Source organism: Bombina bombina, chromosome 7 (genome assembly GCF_027579735.1).
Source record: "Bombina bombina isolate aBomBom1 chromosome 7, aBomBom1.pri, whole genome shotgun sequence".
Classification (NCBI taxonomy): Eukaryota; Metazoa; Chordata; class Amphibia; order Anura; family Bombinatoridae; genus Bombina; species Bombina bombina.
Genome location: NC_069505.1, coordinates 82,648,777 through 82,669,862, shown reverse-complemented (window position 1 = coordinate 82,669,862; position 21,086 = coordinate 82,648,777). Strand labels below are relative to the sequence as shown.

Below are 21,086 nucleotides of genomic sequence, written 5' to 3'. Positions count from 1 at the left end.
TATATATATATATATGTATATATATATATACACACACACACACACAAATGCAATACAAATACAAATAAACATATATATATATATATATATATATATACATACACACACACACACAAATGCAATACAAATACAAATAAACATATATATATATATATATATATATATATATGCTCACTTATATACCTTGATATACTTATATAGTTCAAGTTCAACTAGTAGTCATTTAGCATTACTGTACTAATTAGTATCACTACAGTACTAGTAACTAAATTGTATTTAATGAATATATATATATATAAGGGAGATAACAAGTGAGGGATATCAAAGCAGCTGATTTAGTAAATAATAATAATTAAAAAAAAAAATACCCATTTAGCATTTTGCTAAATTCTCTTTTTTACCATTGAGCTGTAAGTGTTGATTGTTCTAGTTTAACAAACGTTCAGTTGCTAAATCAGTAAATCTCACTGATTTAATTAATCACAAATAGGCAATTCTGTTAAATGCTTAAAAGATTTTTTATTTCAATCACATACTCTGGAGATAACACTTAACCCTTTAACCTCAAATGACAGTTCTAATACATGATACAAATCATAAATTCTCCAGCAGAACAAATAAATAGCTAAGAGTCTATCTTCTTGTTGTAGAAAAATAGGAATCTGAATATGCATATATCTATTTGAAATATTTAAATAAAAAATTTAAAAATATAAAATACTCCTTCATGTATACATTTGGGTTAATCATTTTTTGTTTATAAGTATTTAACCATTGTTCCATCTTCCCTATATCACACAAATGATGCCATTTTCTGCCTGTGTTGCCAAAATAACCAATTGAAATGTGTTGATGGACCTGTTAGATTGTCAAGCGACATCAATTTATTCGGTTGGGGACTTTAACAAGAATAAACAAATAAAACCGTACATTCTTGCTAGTAAGATTGATCCGATTTGGAATATAGATGATGTAAGAGTGCAAAAAAAACACCCAAATACATTTCAAATGAACCAAAAGGCTATAATGAAAACAATTTAAGCAGATAAAAAGCATCAGTTGAAGATCTAATGCCAAAAATGGGCAGACAAGATATTGTTTGTATTCTAAATCTAGGTTGTCTACTCTAAAACCCTAAAAACTATTATTTTTACTAAAAGGATATAGTTTAAAAGTACTAAGTGCTAACTTCATCATCAAAGGAAACATATCATATTTCAGCTGGAAGTAAAATTCAGATTAATGTTCTTGAAAATATAACGTCACAAATATAATTGTCCAGCAATAAATCAGACATGGTGAAATAATTCAATATTGATATTGAATTGTACGTGTGCATGAACTGTTGGTGGCATTACTGACATGACATTTACAATTAGAAAGCAAAGCAAGTTGTCATTTGATGGCCATCGATAGGAAGTGTTTACCAGAGAGACATAATGTCAGAGAAAGTATTAAGTGAAGTATCTTGTATTTTTTTTTTTTACAATGTTCAGTCTATCAATTTTCTTTTAGTTAGTTTGTTGTATTTGTTGTTCTTGTTGTTGTTGTTCATGAAATGGTTCTTTATGGAACTCTTCTTGCTGATGTTGTTGAGACTGGGATGTCTGAGTATCTTGTTCACATTTTGTTCTGGTGCAGCCACATTGTTCCACATAAATATAAGAGTACATTGAACTGGTTCCATCAAGGCATTTAAGGGCCACCTCACGCTTGCTGGTCTTCATCTCCTGACAACAGCTACATTTGTGTTCCATTGTGTTTGCGTCAGCAGAGTAACTGAAAGGAAGATCACCATAAAAAGCAATAAGAAAGCATATTGGAGCCAACATTAAACCTACAATTCAGATGTGAAAAAGTATGCTGGATCTGAACATCCTAAGCATATTATACTACAAAATATTTTGCATTACATTATGTGTTAAAAAAAAAGGATTGTTTTATCTCCAGCACACCACATGCCATTCTTTGTTTTCACATGGGCAGCATGTTTCATGCCATTTAATAGCATTGATCAGTGATCCTCAATTCTAATTCTCATGGCCCTGTAACAGGCCAGATTATCAGGATATCTATACTAGAGTAGGCTTTGAAATATTGAGATAATCAGTAATTGTGGTTATCAACTGTCTCTTACTCAAGGTCATCTTGACAATCTGGCCTGTTAGTGTGCCTAGAATTAGTATTCAGAAACACTGGCCTAACGTGCATCTACAAATTAGTGTTAGTGTAAGTTTAGAGATCAATACTAGACTAGACCAATACTGATCTTGTGTTAAAAAAGCTGAAGCAGCCTTTTTAATTTGCAGTACGCTTAACTACTAAAGAATAGTATGCTGGAGATCATTATGTGCCTTTAAGTTTTTTTTTTTTATTTGCAATCATCTTTTTTCATAAAACATCACAGATGGAATTATAAGGTAACTTACGTGGATGAGGTCATGCAAGCTCCCTCGCAGTAAGACAGCTCCACAGTCTGGTCTGATTCACAGGTGTGGGTCCTGATACGGGTAGATTGTTTATGGACCTGGCATTCTGTTGGTGGAACTGTAAATTAAAGTGTAGAGGTTAGCCAATGTTTTTATAATTATAGAACGTTCATTTAAATGTCATTCATTTTTAACATTGCCAGGATTTCAGGATATTTAAATGGACTGCAATACACTCAAAATAATTATTCATTACATTATGAAAAAAAATCCCAGTACATAACCCTGATGTGCTAAAGAACACAGTCTGGAAAGTCTGCTTTACCTGTCTACTTACCCAATAAATTATTAATTTTACTCAATTTTACTGGTGTTTTTTTCTAGCCTAAAAATAATTCCCTTCCATTTTATCCATGGGATAAAAGTGTAATGCCCTCAACTTGCAATGACATTTATTGCATTCATGTATGTCATGCATTAATTACAATTACCTTCCCCATTAAAAAAAATAATAATATAAATAATAATAAATTATTTGTATTTATTGCCTTTGTATGTGTCATTCCCCCAAAGCAGTGTGTTTTGTAGCATGTACCACTAAAGGAATCATTTGTATGCCCTAAGTACCCATAACTGCAACATATGAATATTATTAGGTTAAAAAAATGCTTTCATGCATACCCCAGAATTAGGGGAAAAAATAATCAAAGAGCAAGTCACTGAATACCCATTATCAAAGCTGCAGGGACCCCACAGGGTGAAACAAGACTCTAGAGCACTCTATCAGCACAATAATTACAATATTCATTTTAATAATCAACTTTTTGCATTAGGGGTATTTGGCTCCCTGTGCTTCCATTAAAAACTAATTTTCTCTTACCTTCACAAGTCTTGCAACAACCATCATCTGTTGTTTTGATAGTACCCTGTAATAGGCAATATATAAATACACAGTTAGAATTGTTTTTTTATATAATCACTACATTCTTATTTTGTATCCATTGACATCCACCACTTTCATATTCCTATTGCCCGTACCTAAAATGCAAAATATAAGCACTCACCTCAAGACACTTGGATGGATCAAAAACTGGACATGGTTTCTTCATGGAAGACACTTGGTAATTATCCTCACAAGTGTATTTAGTGCATTTGTCCTCTGGTGGGGTAAAGGTCTCTCCAGGCTTTAATGCAGAAGGAAAGTGTCACAATGATATTGACTTACTTTAGAAATATATGTAATCTAATATGTAATCTATAAGATTTTATTTCACAAAATATATTCACTAATACACATTTTCTTGTCTGACTACCCCTGGTGAAAGTTTATTAAACTCTAAATTTAATTCCTCATAAAATATTTAACTATCCATAGTAAATGTAATATATTTTTATTGGTATTCTGTCAATTTTTCCTTTAATTTAACTTTAATTATTTTTTTTTGCTGCCTCTACAATTATTTGGGCAAAATAAAACTGTAGGGCCTTTTTTATTTTTAATATTTTGCAGATAGAGGTTATTTAGTAATAAGGCATTCCCCAACATAACTACTGGAACCAAATAATTAGGATTACAGTAGCATTCATGCCCAGTGGAACAAAAATGCGGAATTTGCTTAATGTAGTAGATGCATTAGAGGTTTTTTTGCCAAAACAGCATCGGGATATTTGTTGCTGGAGAAAGCAAATAACTTAAACAGCATTGTGGATTTTAAATGTATTACGCTGCACTAGTATTTTTGTTCTTGATGAGACTTTGGACTTTTTACACTTTAATAGTAAATCAATTTGCTATCAAGCTCTGATCTTTCTGGATATTTTTTTTTTTTTTGACAACCTTCTTGTTTAATTTGAAGAAATAAACATTCCAATATTCTAATTTTGGTGAACTTTTTCTGATATATTTACCACATCTGATAATAACCTTGTGTCATAAACATTTTAGAGGGAAAATGTAATTAGGAAGAAAACAAAAAATATGAACTGTCAGGTACAGCATAATAATGTTTGTTACTATTCTTATACAGTGAAATAATTTACATGTTGTTGTACCTGGAGGAGTTTAGTTGTGTTGTCATCCATCTTCATTGTACAAGCCACTCTAACACAGTCACCACAGCACTCTCCAGATTTGGTAACATATTTAAAACCCTGCAGTACAAAACAGTGATAAGATCATTTAGGTTTTTAAAGATATTTTCAGCCAATGGTGGTTCTAGAACATAATACTTGTGGAGCTCAAAAGTGACCCCAAAGCTAAATAACAAGGGTACACCATGGTATTGGTGGTGGAGCTCATGCTCTACTTTCTAGAGTTTTCTTTTACTAACGCCACTTATACCCCCTATTTATCTCTCCCTTGCCTATTGTAGAGAAATGGGGATATAATTCAGCTGGCACCTTTGATTTTGGGTGGTGGTAAAGTAAAGAAGAGAATGTTTGGAATCCCCTAGAACCACTACTGTTCCCAGATTGACCATCAGCTAATTGTAGGTTACCAATAAGTCAGCAGAGAAACTTACAGCTTCACAAGTAACATCAGAGCAGGCTCTCTTTACAGTAACAGGGACAAGCTGGTCTTCAATTTGGTGGCATTCATAGTGAACGCAAACATCTTCTGGTGGACTCCAGGTTTCCCCAGGCTGAAAGCAATGCAAGTGGATACATTAGCAATAATATATTTTACACACATGTACTTTCATGTAACATATACACGCGTTAAAACTTAAAAGATCATGGTAAAGAATTTCCGTTAGCTAAAGAAGTGCAAATACTTGAAATGTGAGAAAAACTAACAAGAACAATAGTTCTGGAATTGATGGAACATTGCTGTACTAATTTATGTTAGCTGAAATGTTTGATCACGGATGGAAACATAATCACAATGGATTACCAGTCAAGGAAAAAGTAAAGACAAGTTTCCTAACCCACTTATGTTTAAGAATCTAATGTATTACTTCTCTGATTTTATGTCTTACTAGTCTCAAGACAGTGGAAATTTACAGCCGCATATTTGATGCTATTCCTGAATTGAAAGAGAACATACCTTAACTACTTTGAGAGAATCATCTTTCATCTTTATTGTACATGCCACCTGCACACATTTGCCACAACATTCTCCTGCAACCTTTTCATACTGATAGCCCTGTAAGGATAAAACTGCGTTAGGACATATTGTCAAAGTTTGACCTACAAGATGACTGCTATGTATACACCCAATTTACCTGTGTGCATTGATCTTGACTGTATACACTGCATTCCTTTGCAATGCTAACTGTTGTAAACTGCTCACCAGATTGGGTACACTCATAATGAGAGCACTTGTTGTTTGGAGGATACCAGGTCTCACCAGGCTGTAAATCAGAACAAAACATTATTGCAATTTTTTTAACAACAATTGTGTTAACAAGTTAAGTTAAAGCTCATTAAATTAATTTCTTAATGTTGTACAATTAATAAATAATATATAGACTTTAATATATAGGCTATTAAAAGGACAACAGATATTTTCGGTCAGATACATGAAAGAGCAGCAATTAAAAGTATGGTCTAAATGTAGCCACCAATCAGCAAGCACTACCCCGGTGCTTAACCAAAATTGGGTTGACTTCATAAGCCTACATTCTTCTCTTTCCAAATAAAGATACAAAGAAAAATTGATAATAGGAGTAAAAAAGAAAGTTGTTTAAAATGGCATGCGCTATCTGAATCATGAAAGTTTAATTTTGTTTTGTTAAAAAAAAAAATCACAACTGATGTTTGAATATCAGTTGTTTGTGGGGAGACACACAAAAACATTTGTTCTTCAAAGAGGTTAAAAATTACAATATTTAAAAAAATCCCATTTTAGAAAACAAAGAAAATATTTTGAATTGTATATCTATTTAAGTGTAGTTTCATACCCTTGATCCATGTTCATATATGCATAGTATAGTGTATATGGGCATGAAATCTGAAATATTGTGATAAACAAAAAGTTATCCAGATAAGATTACCATGATAACGATAGTGGAATTGTCATCCATTTGATGTGTGCATGCGTCTTGTATACATATACCGCAACACTGGTCATCCATCTTTTTATACTTGTATCCCTGCCACAAAAAAAGAAGAAATGATAAATAATCCCAAATATAGTACTAATAATTAATTTCATAGGCAGACGTATATCAAAATGTAACTGACCTTTGGACATTCTTTATTGCATGGGATGGGGTTACATGAGATTGTGTTCAGTAACGTTTTAGGGTCTTTTTCCTTTGTGCACATACATTCTAGGCAGAAGTCTGTGGATGGTGGGATAAAATGCCCTGGCTGTTTAAGAGAGAGAAAAATTATGGAGATTGTTAGTTTATGAGTGAACATTTCCTTATCTGTGTAATCAACAGTAATACTTTTTTACTGCTCATATCGAATATATGATCACACTATCTTTATTTTTTCAATAACTCAGTTATTAGCTAAATTAATATTGTTTCCCTTTGCATTGAAATGCATTTTTCATGACTTAATATTTCATCTCTCAATATTCGTCATTGCTCTTTCTTTAGAACACAACCATAGCTTACCTTATACAAGGTGTCATGGTCCACACAGGCTTCCGTGGGTGCTGATAAAGACAAAATGAATGAGGATCATATATTTTCATTTTGGTTTCAATAATAAACTTAAACCATCATATTCTGATTAAAAACAATAGCACTTACTGCAGTTGTAAGTGACACAGCAGTCTCCCTCCAGAAGAATAGGTTCAACCTCAAAACCGAGAGGACAATTCTTTGCCTCGTTTCTACAATTGCTGACATTGCAGCCTATAAATGGAGAAAATGAATGCTGCTTAATATAATAAATTAGGGGGCTTACATTATCTCTTTATAGTATGGTTTTGTTTTGATCTTGCAGTTCACTTACGGCATTCATTTAGAGTACAACAAGGCTTATCTGGGTTTGGTACTTGCACAGGAATTAAACCTTCCTTATCGCAGGAGACAGGCTCAGGTTCAGCACATTTAAGTGGCTTGCATTGTACAGTAAGAGAGGTTGGCTCACAAATACATTCTTGGCAATTGCTAGTCCAGGTCTCTGAAGCCTGTGAACAGAATGATTATATCGTTGGTCAAGTCAAAACAGGCATACAAAATAAATAACTGTATTGGATCATCAATTATAATAGTCCTGCTTCATGTTACTGGTTAGTAACATTACTCTATTAATATATATGCAGTTCTGAAAAAAAATAATATTTGGCTATTAAGTTAACACTTTTTAGATGCATTTATTTAAATTTGAATAAAATGTACAATAAAGTATACCTTTATTTTAGATAATATGCAGAAACATGTTCATATATACATCTCTATCTATCTATCTATCTATCTATCTATCTGTCTGTCTATCATCTATCTATCTATCCATCTCTCCATCAATCTATCTGCCTGTCCTTCCATATAGATATACTTTACATATTTCCCACTGTTAATTAAAAGTATTAAAAGGTAAAAACTGCACCCACCTGTTTCGGCATTCCATCAGGCCCAACGCAAGCTGAAAAACAGAGAAAAAAATAATACATTTGATAAATGGTTAAGGACATGTCTACTGATCAACAACTCTTAATATAATTCTAATGGTTATACAATACCTTGCAAAAAATGTTAAAGGGACAATGTATTTTAATATTTTCTCCGCTTTAGTGTGTTCCCAATTATCCATATTACCTTCTGGAGTGTATTAACTTGTTTGCAAATAGCTCCCTTCCCTTTAGAAAAACTGAGGCTGTGGGTATTTTACATAAAATAGAAAATTCAAGAACAAGGGGTCATGATCTCAAGCTGAAGAGTAGTAGATTCAGGAGTAATTTGAGGAAGCACTCCTTTACAGAAAGAGTGATCGATTTATGGAATACACTTTCTCAAGAGGTAGTAATGACAAACACTGAGGGGGATTTTAAAAATGCCTGGGACAAGCATAAGGCTATCCTACGAACTAGATACGTTTTTACGGTTAGGTAATATCGGGCAGACTTGCTGGGCCTATGGCTCTTATCTGTTATCGATATTTATGTTTAAGTAGACAAAAAAAAGAAGGTATACAATACGGATAAGCACTCCCCTCTGGTTAGAACCGCTGCCTTCCAACAGTCTCTCCCAAAGGCTGTTAAATTGATATACGTTGTAGAAGGAGGCGTTGGTTCATGGGGGGTTCCCAAGGATTCCACTCTGTCCACAATTCTTCCAAAAGGACTGTATCTGTGTAGAATTGTATTGGATAAAGGCTCCACAAACGGTCAGGAAAAAGGAACAAACTTCTTTGAATATAAAAAGTAGCTTTTATTCAGCTCTACACAGATACAGTCCTTTTGGAAGAATTGTGGACAGAGTGGAATCTTTGGGAACCCCCCATGAGCCAGCGCCTCCTTCTAAAACCAATATCTATGTTTATTTTCTCATTTGAAATGGCTGATTTTGCCTATTGATTCCCCACCTGTACTGAACATTTCTGAACTCAAGTTCTGGTTCCAAAATAAAAAAAATACAAGAAGGTTTAGATAAGCTAATGTTCCCAGAGAAGTACTAACATGTTCAGTAATAAAGAATATAAGTAGGGCTTTGTGTAACTAATTATGGAGAAAACATAATAAGGCATTACAAGATCAGCCCACAGTGTTTTTTGTTGTTATAGTTAACAGATACAGCTATTTCATAAAAGAACTATACCTAAAGGAACAAAGTTACATATATTTTAAACTCTGCAGCTGGTATAACAAATAATTTAAAACATGTTTAGGAGAAGCCAATTTTACAGTATACTGTACCTTTAACTGTTTGTTAATCTGAAGAACCATGATCAATTAGGTATTGTTTTTTTTTTTTTAAACAGCGCACTTTTGTAGTTATGAAAAATACTATTTAGTAATAGTAACTACATTTTAAGGATCAGAGATCTAGTGTATTGTTTACAAATATAGGACAATGTAATAGCTTCTATAAAGATTTAATTTGTAAAGTTTGGTTGTTCCAAACATTAGAAAATCCAGAAAAAAATATAAAAAAATGGTATGCTTAAGTAAATTGTACTCACAGCAGCTCTTTACACAGACGTCATTATAAGAGTTAAAGACCTTAGTTCCAGCAGGACAGTAACAACCTTCAGTAAGTCCATTATTAGCATTTGGTACTTCCCTGTAAAAAGAATATTAGATATTAGATATAATTAAGGAACACCTCTCTTACATCTCAGGTGATAATCCATTGTCTGCATTATCTGAAGACTTTACAGAGAATCATTCCTAATGGGTAGACACCTTTAGGGGTCTGCTATAGAATGGGTAGACCTTTGAGGGGGCAAATAATTTAGACTTTTATGCACACAAGAAACCTATTGGATATTCAGAAACATAGAAACAGAGAATGTGATGGTAGATAAACCAAAAAAGGCCCATCAAGTATATCTCAGATATCTCAGATACTGGTAGGTTTTAGGTTAGAGGTAGGTAGGTAGATTTTGACTTAGACATCATAAATAATTGGAAATATAACAAAATACTTTTACGTATATACATATAAAATCACAGGTTAAAATCTCATATACTGGTAGGTTTTTAATTCTGAATTTGACATATATATATAACTCTTAAATGATAATTACGACCACTTCTTCTTAACTTAGGTTTTAGGCGGACCTGAAACTATTGGCTTGGTTGCAGCATCCTCTGTATAATAAATCTACCCCATAGGGTGAAGTTAAAAATTTTCCACCTTTTTCTCTAATTAACCATTAGTACTCTTTTTAATACTCAATTTAAATGTGATGATGTCCTTAGGTAATTAGGTCTATGAGTACTCTCTGTGGAGGACTGAAATTGTTCAGACTATTTCCTTATTTCTTTTATGGTTTTGTATGCCTTTTTCCAATGTAATGTATACAATGTTACTGATATTGAATTCAATTGGGCCATTCTTAAAAAAAAGTGATTTCTTACTTGCTGTCACAGGTTGGTGCATGAATTGGACCGCAAGCATTATAAACTTTTCCAGCAGGGCAATTGTATGCTATTTAGGAGGGAGACAGAAATAAATACAAATATTAACACAATGTGTATGATAAACTAATTTTAGAATGGAGCATCAATTTTAATACTAAATCATATGCTTATCATAAATTTGCTTCTTATTCTTAATTGGAAAACCCACAACAGAAGAACAATATTCTCCCACATCACTTACGGCAATGGCCTCCAGTCTTTCCTCTCCAGTCAACACAGACTCCACTGGAGGTACACAGTGAAGCATAGATCTCTAAGCTGGAACATTGCACTGAATCATTTCTAATACGGCACGCATCATAAATGCATCCCTCATGGTAAGGCTTTGGAGGTATCTTCTTATGACATTCTGCAAACACACTGTAAAGCAAAATAATTGTTAAACTCAGTTCTGTAAGAGTCCATAAAAATACTAGTTTGATCTATTACATCTGAGGAGGAGGTTTAACCTCATGTTAGAATATTTTACTAACACTTATTGTTCCAATTAGTTTATACCAAACAGGATAGCTTATAGTTTATAGAAGTATATCTGCTTAAAAGAACAGTTTGATGAAATTTAAACTTATAGATTTAAGAGTTCTACAAATATCATGTTAAATTCTATTGACTAACTTCAATGTTAAATACTCTCTATGCATCTTAGATGATAATACTTACTCGCTTAAGATCACATCACAAAGTGGCGAAGGTGGGCATTTAGGTGGTGGAGTTGGTGTACTGGGTGGTGGTGGTGGTAAAGGATTACAGTATGGTTTATCTGGAACATTAACCTTCCAGTGGTGAGCCATCTCTGAGCAGTCTTTAACAATCCTACCAGTTGGCAGACGACAGTCTTCAGTGCTGTTATTGGAGCAAGTACCTGTATTGGAAATGAAAAGACAATGATGTTATTAAGAGTGATACCATAGGAAATTTCAACAAAGTAACATCTTAGAACAAGACATGAAGTTTAGAAAAAAAAATACAAGCGTTAGAGAACCTTAGCATTAGGTTTAAGGTGGGAAGCAAAAAAATATTTATTGTAATGCAGAACACAATGTTGTTCAAGGGCTATTGTCATGTTGTCTGCCATAAGTTTACTGCTGGTAGGAGATTTTTTTAGAAGGTTATTTCCAACTTGTGTGCACCCTCTCAAAAAGGCTACCCCTGCTATTAATGTATAAAAAATAAACATGACTTGCCTATCAATGAAATGACATACAGATAAGTACTTAAACTTATAAGCCAATACAAATATTTAGCTATTCTTAGCTAGATAAGAAAGTTTTAGGTTTGCATAGTATTATATTATTAATATTATATTTTTAAGGAATATACGGTTAATATTTTACAAAATATTAATGGGACAAAATTCAAATTTAACAATTAAGAAAGAGGATGCACACTTTTTTTTTTGCACTGTATTTCTATTTGCACACTTTTGAAGGCTCCATCTCCTACTGAGCATGTGCACAAGTTCACAGTGTACACGTATACTAGTCTGTGATTGGCTGAAGGCTGTCACATGATACAGGGGGCTGGTGAATAGAGTGAAAAAAATTGTCCGAGAAATATCTACTGCTTATTTGAAATTCATAGTAAGTGTCATTTCATTGTCTTTTTATTATGCACTTTTTAATTATGCAATTCTACCTTTAAATTACATAGTTAAATATAACTATTGAGATGAATATACCACTCGTTTTGAAATTATGATAATTGCATTGTTTTATGTGCTTTCCCTTCTATTGGAGATTCATTTTCCAGGACGCAGGATGTTAGGCAGATAACAGGAAGCTGTAAATGGATATTATTACTCAACTTAATTATACCCAGTTTAACGCACCTTGAATGGTCAAAGGCTGGGTTAGCTTTTCTGGGCTTCAAGAACTACAATCCCCAGAGGTTTGAAGCAAATACTCCAGGCAACCGATCAGCTATTTTGTTACATGCAGAATGAAAATGTAATAAATGTAGGTACTCAGGGTTAGTGATTTTGTTAGCATACCACATTGTCCTTCTGTTTTGAGCCGAATTTACTGATGGCAATTTGATCACAAAGATCATTCCACTGAAAGAGATTAAGCATTGATTTCTGCGGATTTCGCACAATCATGTTGATACCAGCACTGGTTACAGTAATTCCATTCTTGGTGAATCCTGAGTAACCCAGTTGTTGTTAAACCTAATCTGTTGATATAAGTGGGAAAAGAGTATATTGTTTTACAATGAGCCTAAACAAATCATAGAAACAAATATTTTAAAACAGATAAGACACAAGGGGGTGTTTGGCGATCAATGTTTTGTAACTATGTTATACATATTTTCATTAACCCTTTCCACCTGGACTAAATTGTCTAGATCAGAGCTAAGTTCCGATGTAAAAAAAAGTTGAAATCGACGCGATCATTCATGGCGATCACATGATTTTCAATGATGGGGATAAGGTCAGGGGAAAGTGGCCTATGATGCTGAGGCATGCCCTCCAGGCCCGCAGGTCCCATTTAAGCAAACCGCGTATGGCTTCAGGACACCAAACGGCTAGGACCATCCATGCCGTCCTAAAACCACGGGGGAAAGGGGATTAAGATATGCAAACTAAAGAGCTCAAGCAATTAGTTTAAATAAAGGATAAATTAGATTTTTTTTTATGTAGGCATTTTATCTGGATTTCTGGAGTTTAAGTTTCGACCAAAATTAAATTAATTTTTTTTTTTTTTTAATTATATATATTTTAAAGAAAAGGGGGGAGAATTTAACGACAAACATATTTCATTCAAAATTAGTTTTTTGTTTTTAACTTTAAGTAACTTTTTTTTAGGCTTAGTGAATTTTGAGTATGAAAGTGGCTCAAGTAGGAAATCTATATCCATCATTCTCATTAATACACTACCCTATTGGTCATTTCGCCCTTTGTACATCACCCGTGTCAGCAGCCACTTCATCTGCTTTATAATAAACAAGAATGGACCCTGGACATGATAAACCATCCTCAGCATCACAGAAATAGTTATCAACAAGGACACGGAAGTTGTCAAACTTTGGGAGTTATCTGTTGCACAAGGACGTAGGTGCAATTTTGGCAGGAAGGTGTAGTAGATCCCATCAAAGGTAATATAATGAGGGTCACCCCAACCACTGCACACACCTATCAAGATAAAAATCTGAAAAGTTACATTTAGCAGGCTAAAAGACCTTTAGCCTACTACTTATTCTTTGTTAAAGAGATACCTAGGTAGGTGTCTGGAACACTACATGGCAGGAAATAGTTCTGCCATCTAGTGCTCTTGCAAATGGATACTATTCTTTTAAACTGCTTAAACTCTACTTATACTGCTGCCATAGAGTGCTGCAAACACGTGCACACTCCTAAGTGCAGATCCCAGCTTTTTAATAAAAGATACAGAGAGAAGTCAGAAAATTTGATTATAGACTAAATTAGACAGATGTTTAAAATTGCATGCTTTATCTGAACCATATTGGGGTTTCATATCCTTTAATGTGGAGGCAAAGTACATGAGATAGCATTTTTAAGTTGCAGGCAAGTTATAATAGTTACATTTATTTTTACTTTTATGATTAGAATTCAGTACTTACATTGACATTCATAATGGTAGCAACATCCATCTTGACTGTAAACTGTGACTGGTGGGAAACCATTGGCACATGTTATGGCTTTTACTGGAGGACAACTCACAGGCTCAATAGTAATAATGTTGTTTCCATGGCAGGTAGCGGTCGTGCAGTTGTTATACATCCAGGTTTCATTGGTCTGTGAAAACAAAGACATTACTCACATGCACACACATACATAAGTCCTTCTGTCCCGAACTAACACCTATTTACCTTTCTCTGTCTTTTCCTATTGCCCCCTTTCAGTTGCAAAATACCACCTAACCTAGTGCTCACCAAAGTTTAAGAGTTTTCAGTCAGTTGTAGTCTTTTACCTTTCTGGGAGGACATCCTTCAACAGGAGGAGATGTTTTTGTAATTGGTATTGTAGTCACAGTTGATGCTGTGGTAGGTTTTGTAGTTGTAGTTGAAACTGTAGTAGTAGTGGTTGTGGTAGTAGGAGTTGTTGTAGACTGGCAGGGACCTTGGAATCTCTCAGCCTCGCATAGATCATTACAGATTGCATAGAAACGACAGCCAGCCTCATCTGTCTTATTGTATATTACTTCCCCTGTGAGAAAAAAGTGTGCATTAGAGCCTTATATTGTTGCAGTGAATTATTATTATTATTATCATTTATTTGTAGAGCGCCAACAGATTCTGCAACGCTATAATTAAAGCACAAATTTAAAAATACACATAAAAATGATTAAAACAAACTTTTACATAGATCTATATTACAAATAAAATAATAAAAAGATTTCACTTCACTGATATGAATTGCATGTAGCAGATTCTGTACTGACAGTGCAATTCACATGTCTTAAATGACCAGTGGTTAAATAGATGAGAAAGATATAAATCATATATTTGATAGTAATAAATACCTGGTAAGAAGAGAGAATCGGCAACATGACAGAAGCAATGTGTTGTCTGTGAAGCTTTGGTAATTTCCCTTGTAGTAGTTGGAGGAGATGTTGTTGTAGTTGTTGTTGGTGTTGTTGTAGTCTCATGTATGGTTGTTATTGGTGTGGTAGTTTCACAGTGAGTGTAATCATCACAACAAAGGACTCTAATCTTATAATTATAACACATCTTAAGGAGTCCTTCTTGGTCTTCATTCTTACACACTAGTCCAACCTTTACATTGCACTTGACATTTTGGCCAATTTGTTCAATGCTAACACCTGGGAAATTCTCAGCCTGGCATTCAATTTCTGATGGGTGCTTACAGATTAAATGGTTTTTGGAAATTATGTTCTCATAGGTCTCAATGTCTCCTCCCTTGATATCAGAAGATGGATAATCTACGTCGATCCATTCTGACCACTTGCATTTGGGCTGACAAGTTATTCTAGTTGATGGGATAGTTTCTATAGTGGTCGATTCAGTTGTGGTGGTTTCTGTTGTGGTAGTAGTGGTTTCTGCCTTTGTAGTTACAGCAATTGTTGTAGTTGTTGTTTCTGGAGTTGTGGTAGGGGTTGTAGTTTTTACTGGGGTTGTTGTTTCAGGTGTGGTAGTGGTAACAGTAGTAGTTATTTCTGGAACATTTGGAGTTGTTTCTGGACTAGTAGTAGTGATTTCTGTAGTCTTAGTTTCAGGAATTGTAGTTGTGGTTGTTGTAACAGTTGTAGTTTCTGGAGTAGTTGTAACAGTAGTCATTTCTGGGGTTGAGATTGCTGTAGGGGTAGTTTCTGTAGTTGTAGTAGTAGTTTCTGTAGTGGTAGTTATAGGTGTTGTTGTAACGGTAGTAGTAGTAGTTGTTTCTGGGGTTGATATTGTTGTAGGGGGAGTTTCTGTAGTTGTAATAGTAGTTTCTGTAGTTGTAGTTACAGGTGTTGTTGTAATAGTAGTAGTTTCTGGGGTTGAGATTATTGTAGGGGTAGTTTCTGTAGTTGTAGTAGTAGTTTCTGTAGTTGTAGTTACAGGTGTTGTTGTAATAGTAGTAGTTGTTTCTGGGGTTGTTGTAGTTTCAGTGATAGGGATTGCTGCAGTGGTTGTTGTTTTTGGAGTTGTAGTAGTAGTTTCTGTAGTTGTAGTTACGGGAGTTGTAGTAGTAGTAGTTGGTGTTCCTGGGGTTGATATTGTTGTAGGGGAAGTTTCTGTAGTTGTAGTAGTAGTTTCTGTAGTTGTAGTTACAGGTGTTGAAGTTGTTGTTTCTGGAGTTGTGGTGGTGGTTGTGGTTTTTATTGGTGTTGTAGTTTCTGGGGTAGTTGTTGCTGATGTTGTAGTAGTTGTTGTTTCTGTAGTTTTGGTTGTAGTTTCAGGAGTAGTTGGGATAACAATAGGGGCTGTTTTTGGAGGAGATGTTGTTATAATTTTGGTAATTATTCTTTCAGCTGTTGTGGGCTTTGGTGTTGAGGTTGTTGTAGTAGTTGGAATAGTTGTTGTTTCTGTGGTAGAGGAGGTTTCAGTTGTAGTGGTTGTTTCTGTAGTTGTAGTAGTTGCTATTGTTGGGCTAATACAATGGCTGTCATCACAGCACAAGACCTTTACTTCATAATTATAACATTGCTTTATTTTACCGATTTGCTCTTCATTGTTGCAAACTAAGCCAAAAGTGACATCACATTGAACTATCTGGCCAACATTATCAATACTAATATCAGGGAATTCCTTAGCTCGACACTGTATGTCTTGAGGGTGTTTACAAATGTTGTGTCCTTTAGAAATAATGTTATTATACGTCTCAATATCACCTCCTTTGGGTCCAGTAGTAGGAGAACTCACATCAATCCATGTTGTCCATTTGCATATTGGCTGACATGATGTTGTTGTGACAGGTGGTACCTCTGTTGTAGTTACTGGAAAAGTTGTAGTAGTGATAGTGGTAGTTGTTTGTGGGGTAGTTGTAATTTCTGGAGTTCTTCTGGTAGTTGTTTCTGGAGATGTAATAGTGGTGGTTGTAATTTCAGGGGAGGATGTAGTTACAGTAGTAGTTGTCGTTTCTGGAATGGGAGTTGTGGTAGTGGTGGTTATTTCTGGTGAGGTGGCTGTAGTTTCAGAAATAGTTGTAACAGTAGTAGTTGTTGTTTCTGAGGTTGTAGTAGTTTCTGTTGTAGGGCTAATACAATGGCTGTCATCACAACACAAGACCTTTACTTCGTAGTTATAACATTGCTTTATTTTACCAGTTTGGTCTTCATTGTTACAAACTAAGCCAACAGTGACATCACATTGAACTATCTGTCCAACATTATCAATACTTATATCAGGGAATTCCTTAGCACGACACTGGATGTCTTGAGGGTGTTTACAAATTTTGTGTCCTTTAGAAATAATGTTATTATATGTCTCAATATCACCTCCTTTGGGTCCAGAAGTAGGAGAACTTACATCAATCCATGTTGTCCATTTGCATATTGGCTGACATGATGTTGCTGTGACAGGTGGTACCTTTGTTGCAGTTACTGGAATATTTGTAGTAGTGATAGTGGTAGTTGTTTGTGGGGTAGTTGTAGGTTCTGGAGTTCTTCTGGTAGTTGTTTCTGGAGATGTAATAGTGGTGGTTGTAGTTTCAGGGGAGGATGTAGTTACAGTAGTAGTTGTCATTTCTGGAATGGGAGTTGTGGTAGTGGTGGTTATTTCTGGTGATGTGGCTGTAGTTTCAGAAATAGTTGTAACAGTAGTAGTTGTTGTTTCTGGGGTGGTAGTTGTTTCTGAGGTTGTAGTAGTTGCTGTTGTAGGGCTAATACAATGGCTGTCATCACAGCACAAGACCTGTATTTCGTAATTATAACATTGCTTTATTTTACCAGTTTGGTCTTCATTGTTGCAAACTAATCCAACAGTGACATCACATTGAACTATCTGTCCAACTTTATCAATACTAATATCAGGGAATTCCTTAGCACGACACTGGATGTCTTGAGGGTGTTTACAAATGGTGTGTCCTTTAGAAATAATGTTATTATATGTCTCAATATCACCTCCTTTGGGTCCAGAAGTAGGAGAACTCACATCAATCCATGTTGTCCATTTGCATATTGGCTGACATGATGTTGCTGTGACAGGTGGTACCTCTGTTGTAGTTACTGGAATAGTTGTAGTAGTGATAGTGGTAGTTGTTTGTGGGGTAGTTGTAGGTTCTGGAGTTCTTCTGGTGGTTGTTTCTGGAGATGTAATAGTGGTGGTTGTAGTTTCAGGGGAGGATGTAGTTACAGTAGTAGTTGTCATTTCTGGAATGGGAGTTGTGGTAGTGGTGGTTATTTCTGGTGAGGTGGCTGTAGTTTCAGAAATAGTTGTAACAGTAGTAGTTGTTGTTTCTGGGGTGGTAGTTGTTTCTGAGGTTGTAGTAGTTGCTGTTGTAGGGCTAATACAATGGCTGTCATCACAGCACAAGACCTGTATTTCGTAATTATAACATTGCTTTATTTTACCAGTTTGTTCTTCATTGTTGCAAACTAATCCAACAGTGACATCACATTGAACTATCTGTCCAACTTTATCAATACTAATATCAGGGAATTCCTTAGCACGACACTGGATGTCTTGAGGGTGTTTACAAATGGTGTGTCCTTTAGAAATAATGTTATTATATGTCTCAATATCACCTCCTTTGGGTCCAGAAGTAGGAGAACTCACATCAATCCATGTTGTCCATTTGCATATTGGCTGACATGATGTTGCTGTGACAGGTGGTACCTCTGTTGTAGTTACTGGAATAGTTGTAGTAGTGATAGTGGTAGTTGTTTGTGGGGTAGTTGTAGGTTCTGGAGTTCTTCTGGTAGTTGTTTCTGGAGATGTAATAGTGGTGGTTGTAGTTTCAGGGGAGGATGTAGTTACAGTAGTAGTTGTCGTTTCTGGAATGGGAGTTGTGGTAGTGGTGGTTATTTCTGGTGAGGTGGCTGTAGTTTCAGATATAGTTGTAACAGTAGTAGTTGTTGTTTCTGGGGTGGTAGTTGTTTCTGAGGTTGTAGTAGTTGCTGTTGTAGGGCTAATACAATGGCTGTCATCACAGCACAAAACCTGTATTTCGTAATTATAACATTGCTTTATTTTACCAGTTTGGTCTTCATTGTTGCAAACTAATCCAACAGTGACATCACATTGAACTATCTGTCCAACTTTATCAATACTAATATCAGGGAATTCCTTAGCACGACACTGGATGTCTTGAGGGTGTTTACAAATGGTGTGTCCTTTAGAAATAATCTTATTATATGTCTCAATTTCTCCTCCTTTGGGTCCAGAAGTCGGAGAACTCACATCAATCCATGGTGTCCATTTACACTTTGGCTGACATGATGTTGGGTAAGTTGTCACTGGAATAGTTGTAGTTGTGATAATGGAAGTTGTAGTTATAGGAATTGTTGTGGTTGTTACAGGAGTAGTAGTTTCTGTAGTAGTGGGGGTTGTTTCAGGAATGGATGTAGTTGTAACAGTAGTAGTTGTGCTTTCTGGAGTGGTAGTTGTTGTTACTGGAGTTGTGGTAAGGGATGGTGAACTTTGTGTGGTGGTTGTTGTTTCTGTAATTGTTGTTTGCTCTGTGGCAGTTGTGGTTACTGGGGTGGTAGTTGTTTCTGGAGTTATAGTAGTGGTGGTTGTTTCTGGTGTGGTGGGTGTAGTTTTGGGAATGGATGTAGTTGTAGTTTCTGGGGTGGTAGTTATTGTAGTTTTTTCGAGAGTTGTGAAAATGGTGGTAACTGTTTCTAGGGATGTTATTTCTGGAATTGGAGTAGTAGTTATGTCTGGTATGATGGTTGTTGTTTCAGTTGTAGTTGTAGCAGTTGTTGTTTCTGGGGTTGTAGTAGCAGTTTCTGTGGTGGTAGTTGTGGGAGCTGAAGTAGTTGTTGTTTCATGAGTTGAAGTTGTAGTCTCTATTGTTGTAGGAATTTCAGGTATGCAGTGACTGTAGTCATCACAACAAAGTACTTTTACTTGATAGTTGAGACAAACTTTGAAATCTCCTTCCTGTTCCTCATTTTTGCATACAAGACCAATAGTGAGATTACACTGCACAACCTGACCGATACGACCAATGGGTTCTTGAGGAAATTTTTCTGCTCTGCATTGAATGCCATCTGGCTTTTGACAAATTTTCTTCCCCGCTTTAAGAATATTTTCATAGGTCTCAAAATCTCCTTCATCTTTTCCTACACCAGGTGTATGCACATCAATCCAGGAGGTCCACCTACACTTTGGTTGACACCCTGTTGTGCTTGGAGTAGATGTTATTACTGGTGTTGTTGGAGTGGTGATTGTTGTAGGTGATTCTGTGCTAGTTGATGTGGACTGTGTAGTGGTGATGACCTTCTTTGTGGTTGTAGGAAGAGTGCTAGTGGAAGCCTCTTTTGATGTTGTAGGTTGAGTAGTAGTTTCTGTAGATATAGTTGTTGGCTTTTCTGTTGTAATAGGGGTACTATGACATGGCACAAAGCTACAGCATTTGACTCTAAGCTGGTAGTTGTAACATATAGGTGGAAGTTGGTCTTTATTGTAGCATATCAACCCATACGAAGCATTACATTGTACATTTTGCTCTAGCTCTTTCAAGGGTGTGTTTGGGAACCTTTCTGCTCTACATTCAATATCCTGTGGATGATTACAAATGGAGAGACCTTTGGCTTTTATGTTCTCATATGTGTCAAAGTCTCCATTTTGCATGCCTGCCTCAGGATAACTGGCATCATACCACTCAGACCACTTGCAAAGCTCTTGAACACAAATGGTTGTTGTGGGAGGATGTATTGTTGTTCCTAAAGAAAACAATAAAAAGTGTTAACTTAGACAAAAATACTTTCATTATGGTTGTGCTGCATTATATATAGAGAAATAATGTATGAATGGAGTATACTTTAGGACTGTGATAGGTATTTATTCATATGCTTAGTTACAGCTTTGGATGTTTAAATGCTAATTATTTTTATTATAATAATCCCCATTAATATATTATGTTTTATTAAAACATATCAGCAGCTTAAAAAGAAAAATTGAAATGATGGCTGTGTAAAAGTAATAATACAATGTTAAAGTAACTGTCAATGTTAATGTAGTACCTATCTGACAATGTTAAAGTA

The 21,086-nt window shown here is 35.1% G+C and overlaps 1 protein-coding gene across 1 annotated transcript in view; it reads right to left on the bottom strand.

Annotated features, from left to right (window-relative positions):
• Positions 1-494: 494 nt before the first annotated feature.
• LOC128636235 (mucin-5AC-like) overlaps positions 495-21,086 on the bottom strand; it is a 43,123-nt gene continuing 22,531 nt past the window's right edge. The window contains 28 exon segments of the mRNA XM_053689273.1: positions 495-1,779; positions 2,430-2,547; positions 3,310-3,355; positions 3,494-3,613; positions 4,482-4,580; positions 4,952-5,071; positions 5,476-5,574; positions 5,654-5,782; positions 6,425-6,523; positions 6,615-6,743; positions 6,998-7,038; positions 7,136-7,240; positions 7,341-7,518; positions 7,942-7,973; positions 9,510-9,610; positions 10,411-10,480; positions 10,655-10,833; positions 11,134-11,335; positions 12,464-12,481; positions 12,484-12,618; positions 12,621-12,640; positions 13,344-13,369; positions 13,372-13,503; positions 13,505-13,537; positions 13,539-13,603; positions 14,053-14,227; positions 14,403-14,638; positions 14,955-20,765. Of these exon segments, the coding sequence (XP_053545248.1) occupies positions 1,512-1,779; positions 2,430-2,547; positions 3,310-3,355; positions 3,494-3,613; positions 4,482-4,580; positions 4,952-5,071; positions 5,476-5,574; positions 5,654-5,782; positions 6,425-6,523; positions 6,615-6,743; positions 6,998-7,038; positions 7,136-7,240; positions 7,341-7,518; positions 7,942-7,973; positions 9,510-9,610; positions 10,411-10,480; positions 10,655-10,833; positions 11,134-11,335; positions 12,464-12,481; positions 12,484-12,618; positions 12,621-12,640; positions 13,344-13,369; positions 13,372-13,503; positions 13,505-13,537; positions 13,539-13,603; positions 14,053-14,227; positions 14,403-14,638; positions 14,955-20,765 (8,786 nt within the window). The 3' untranslated portion in view covers positions 495-1,511.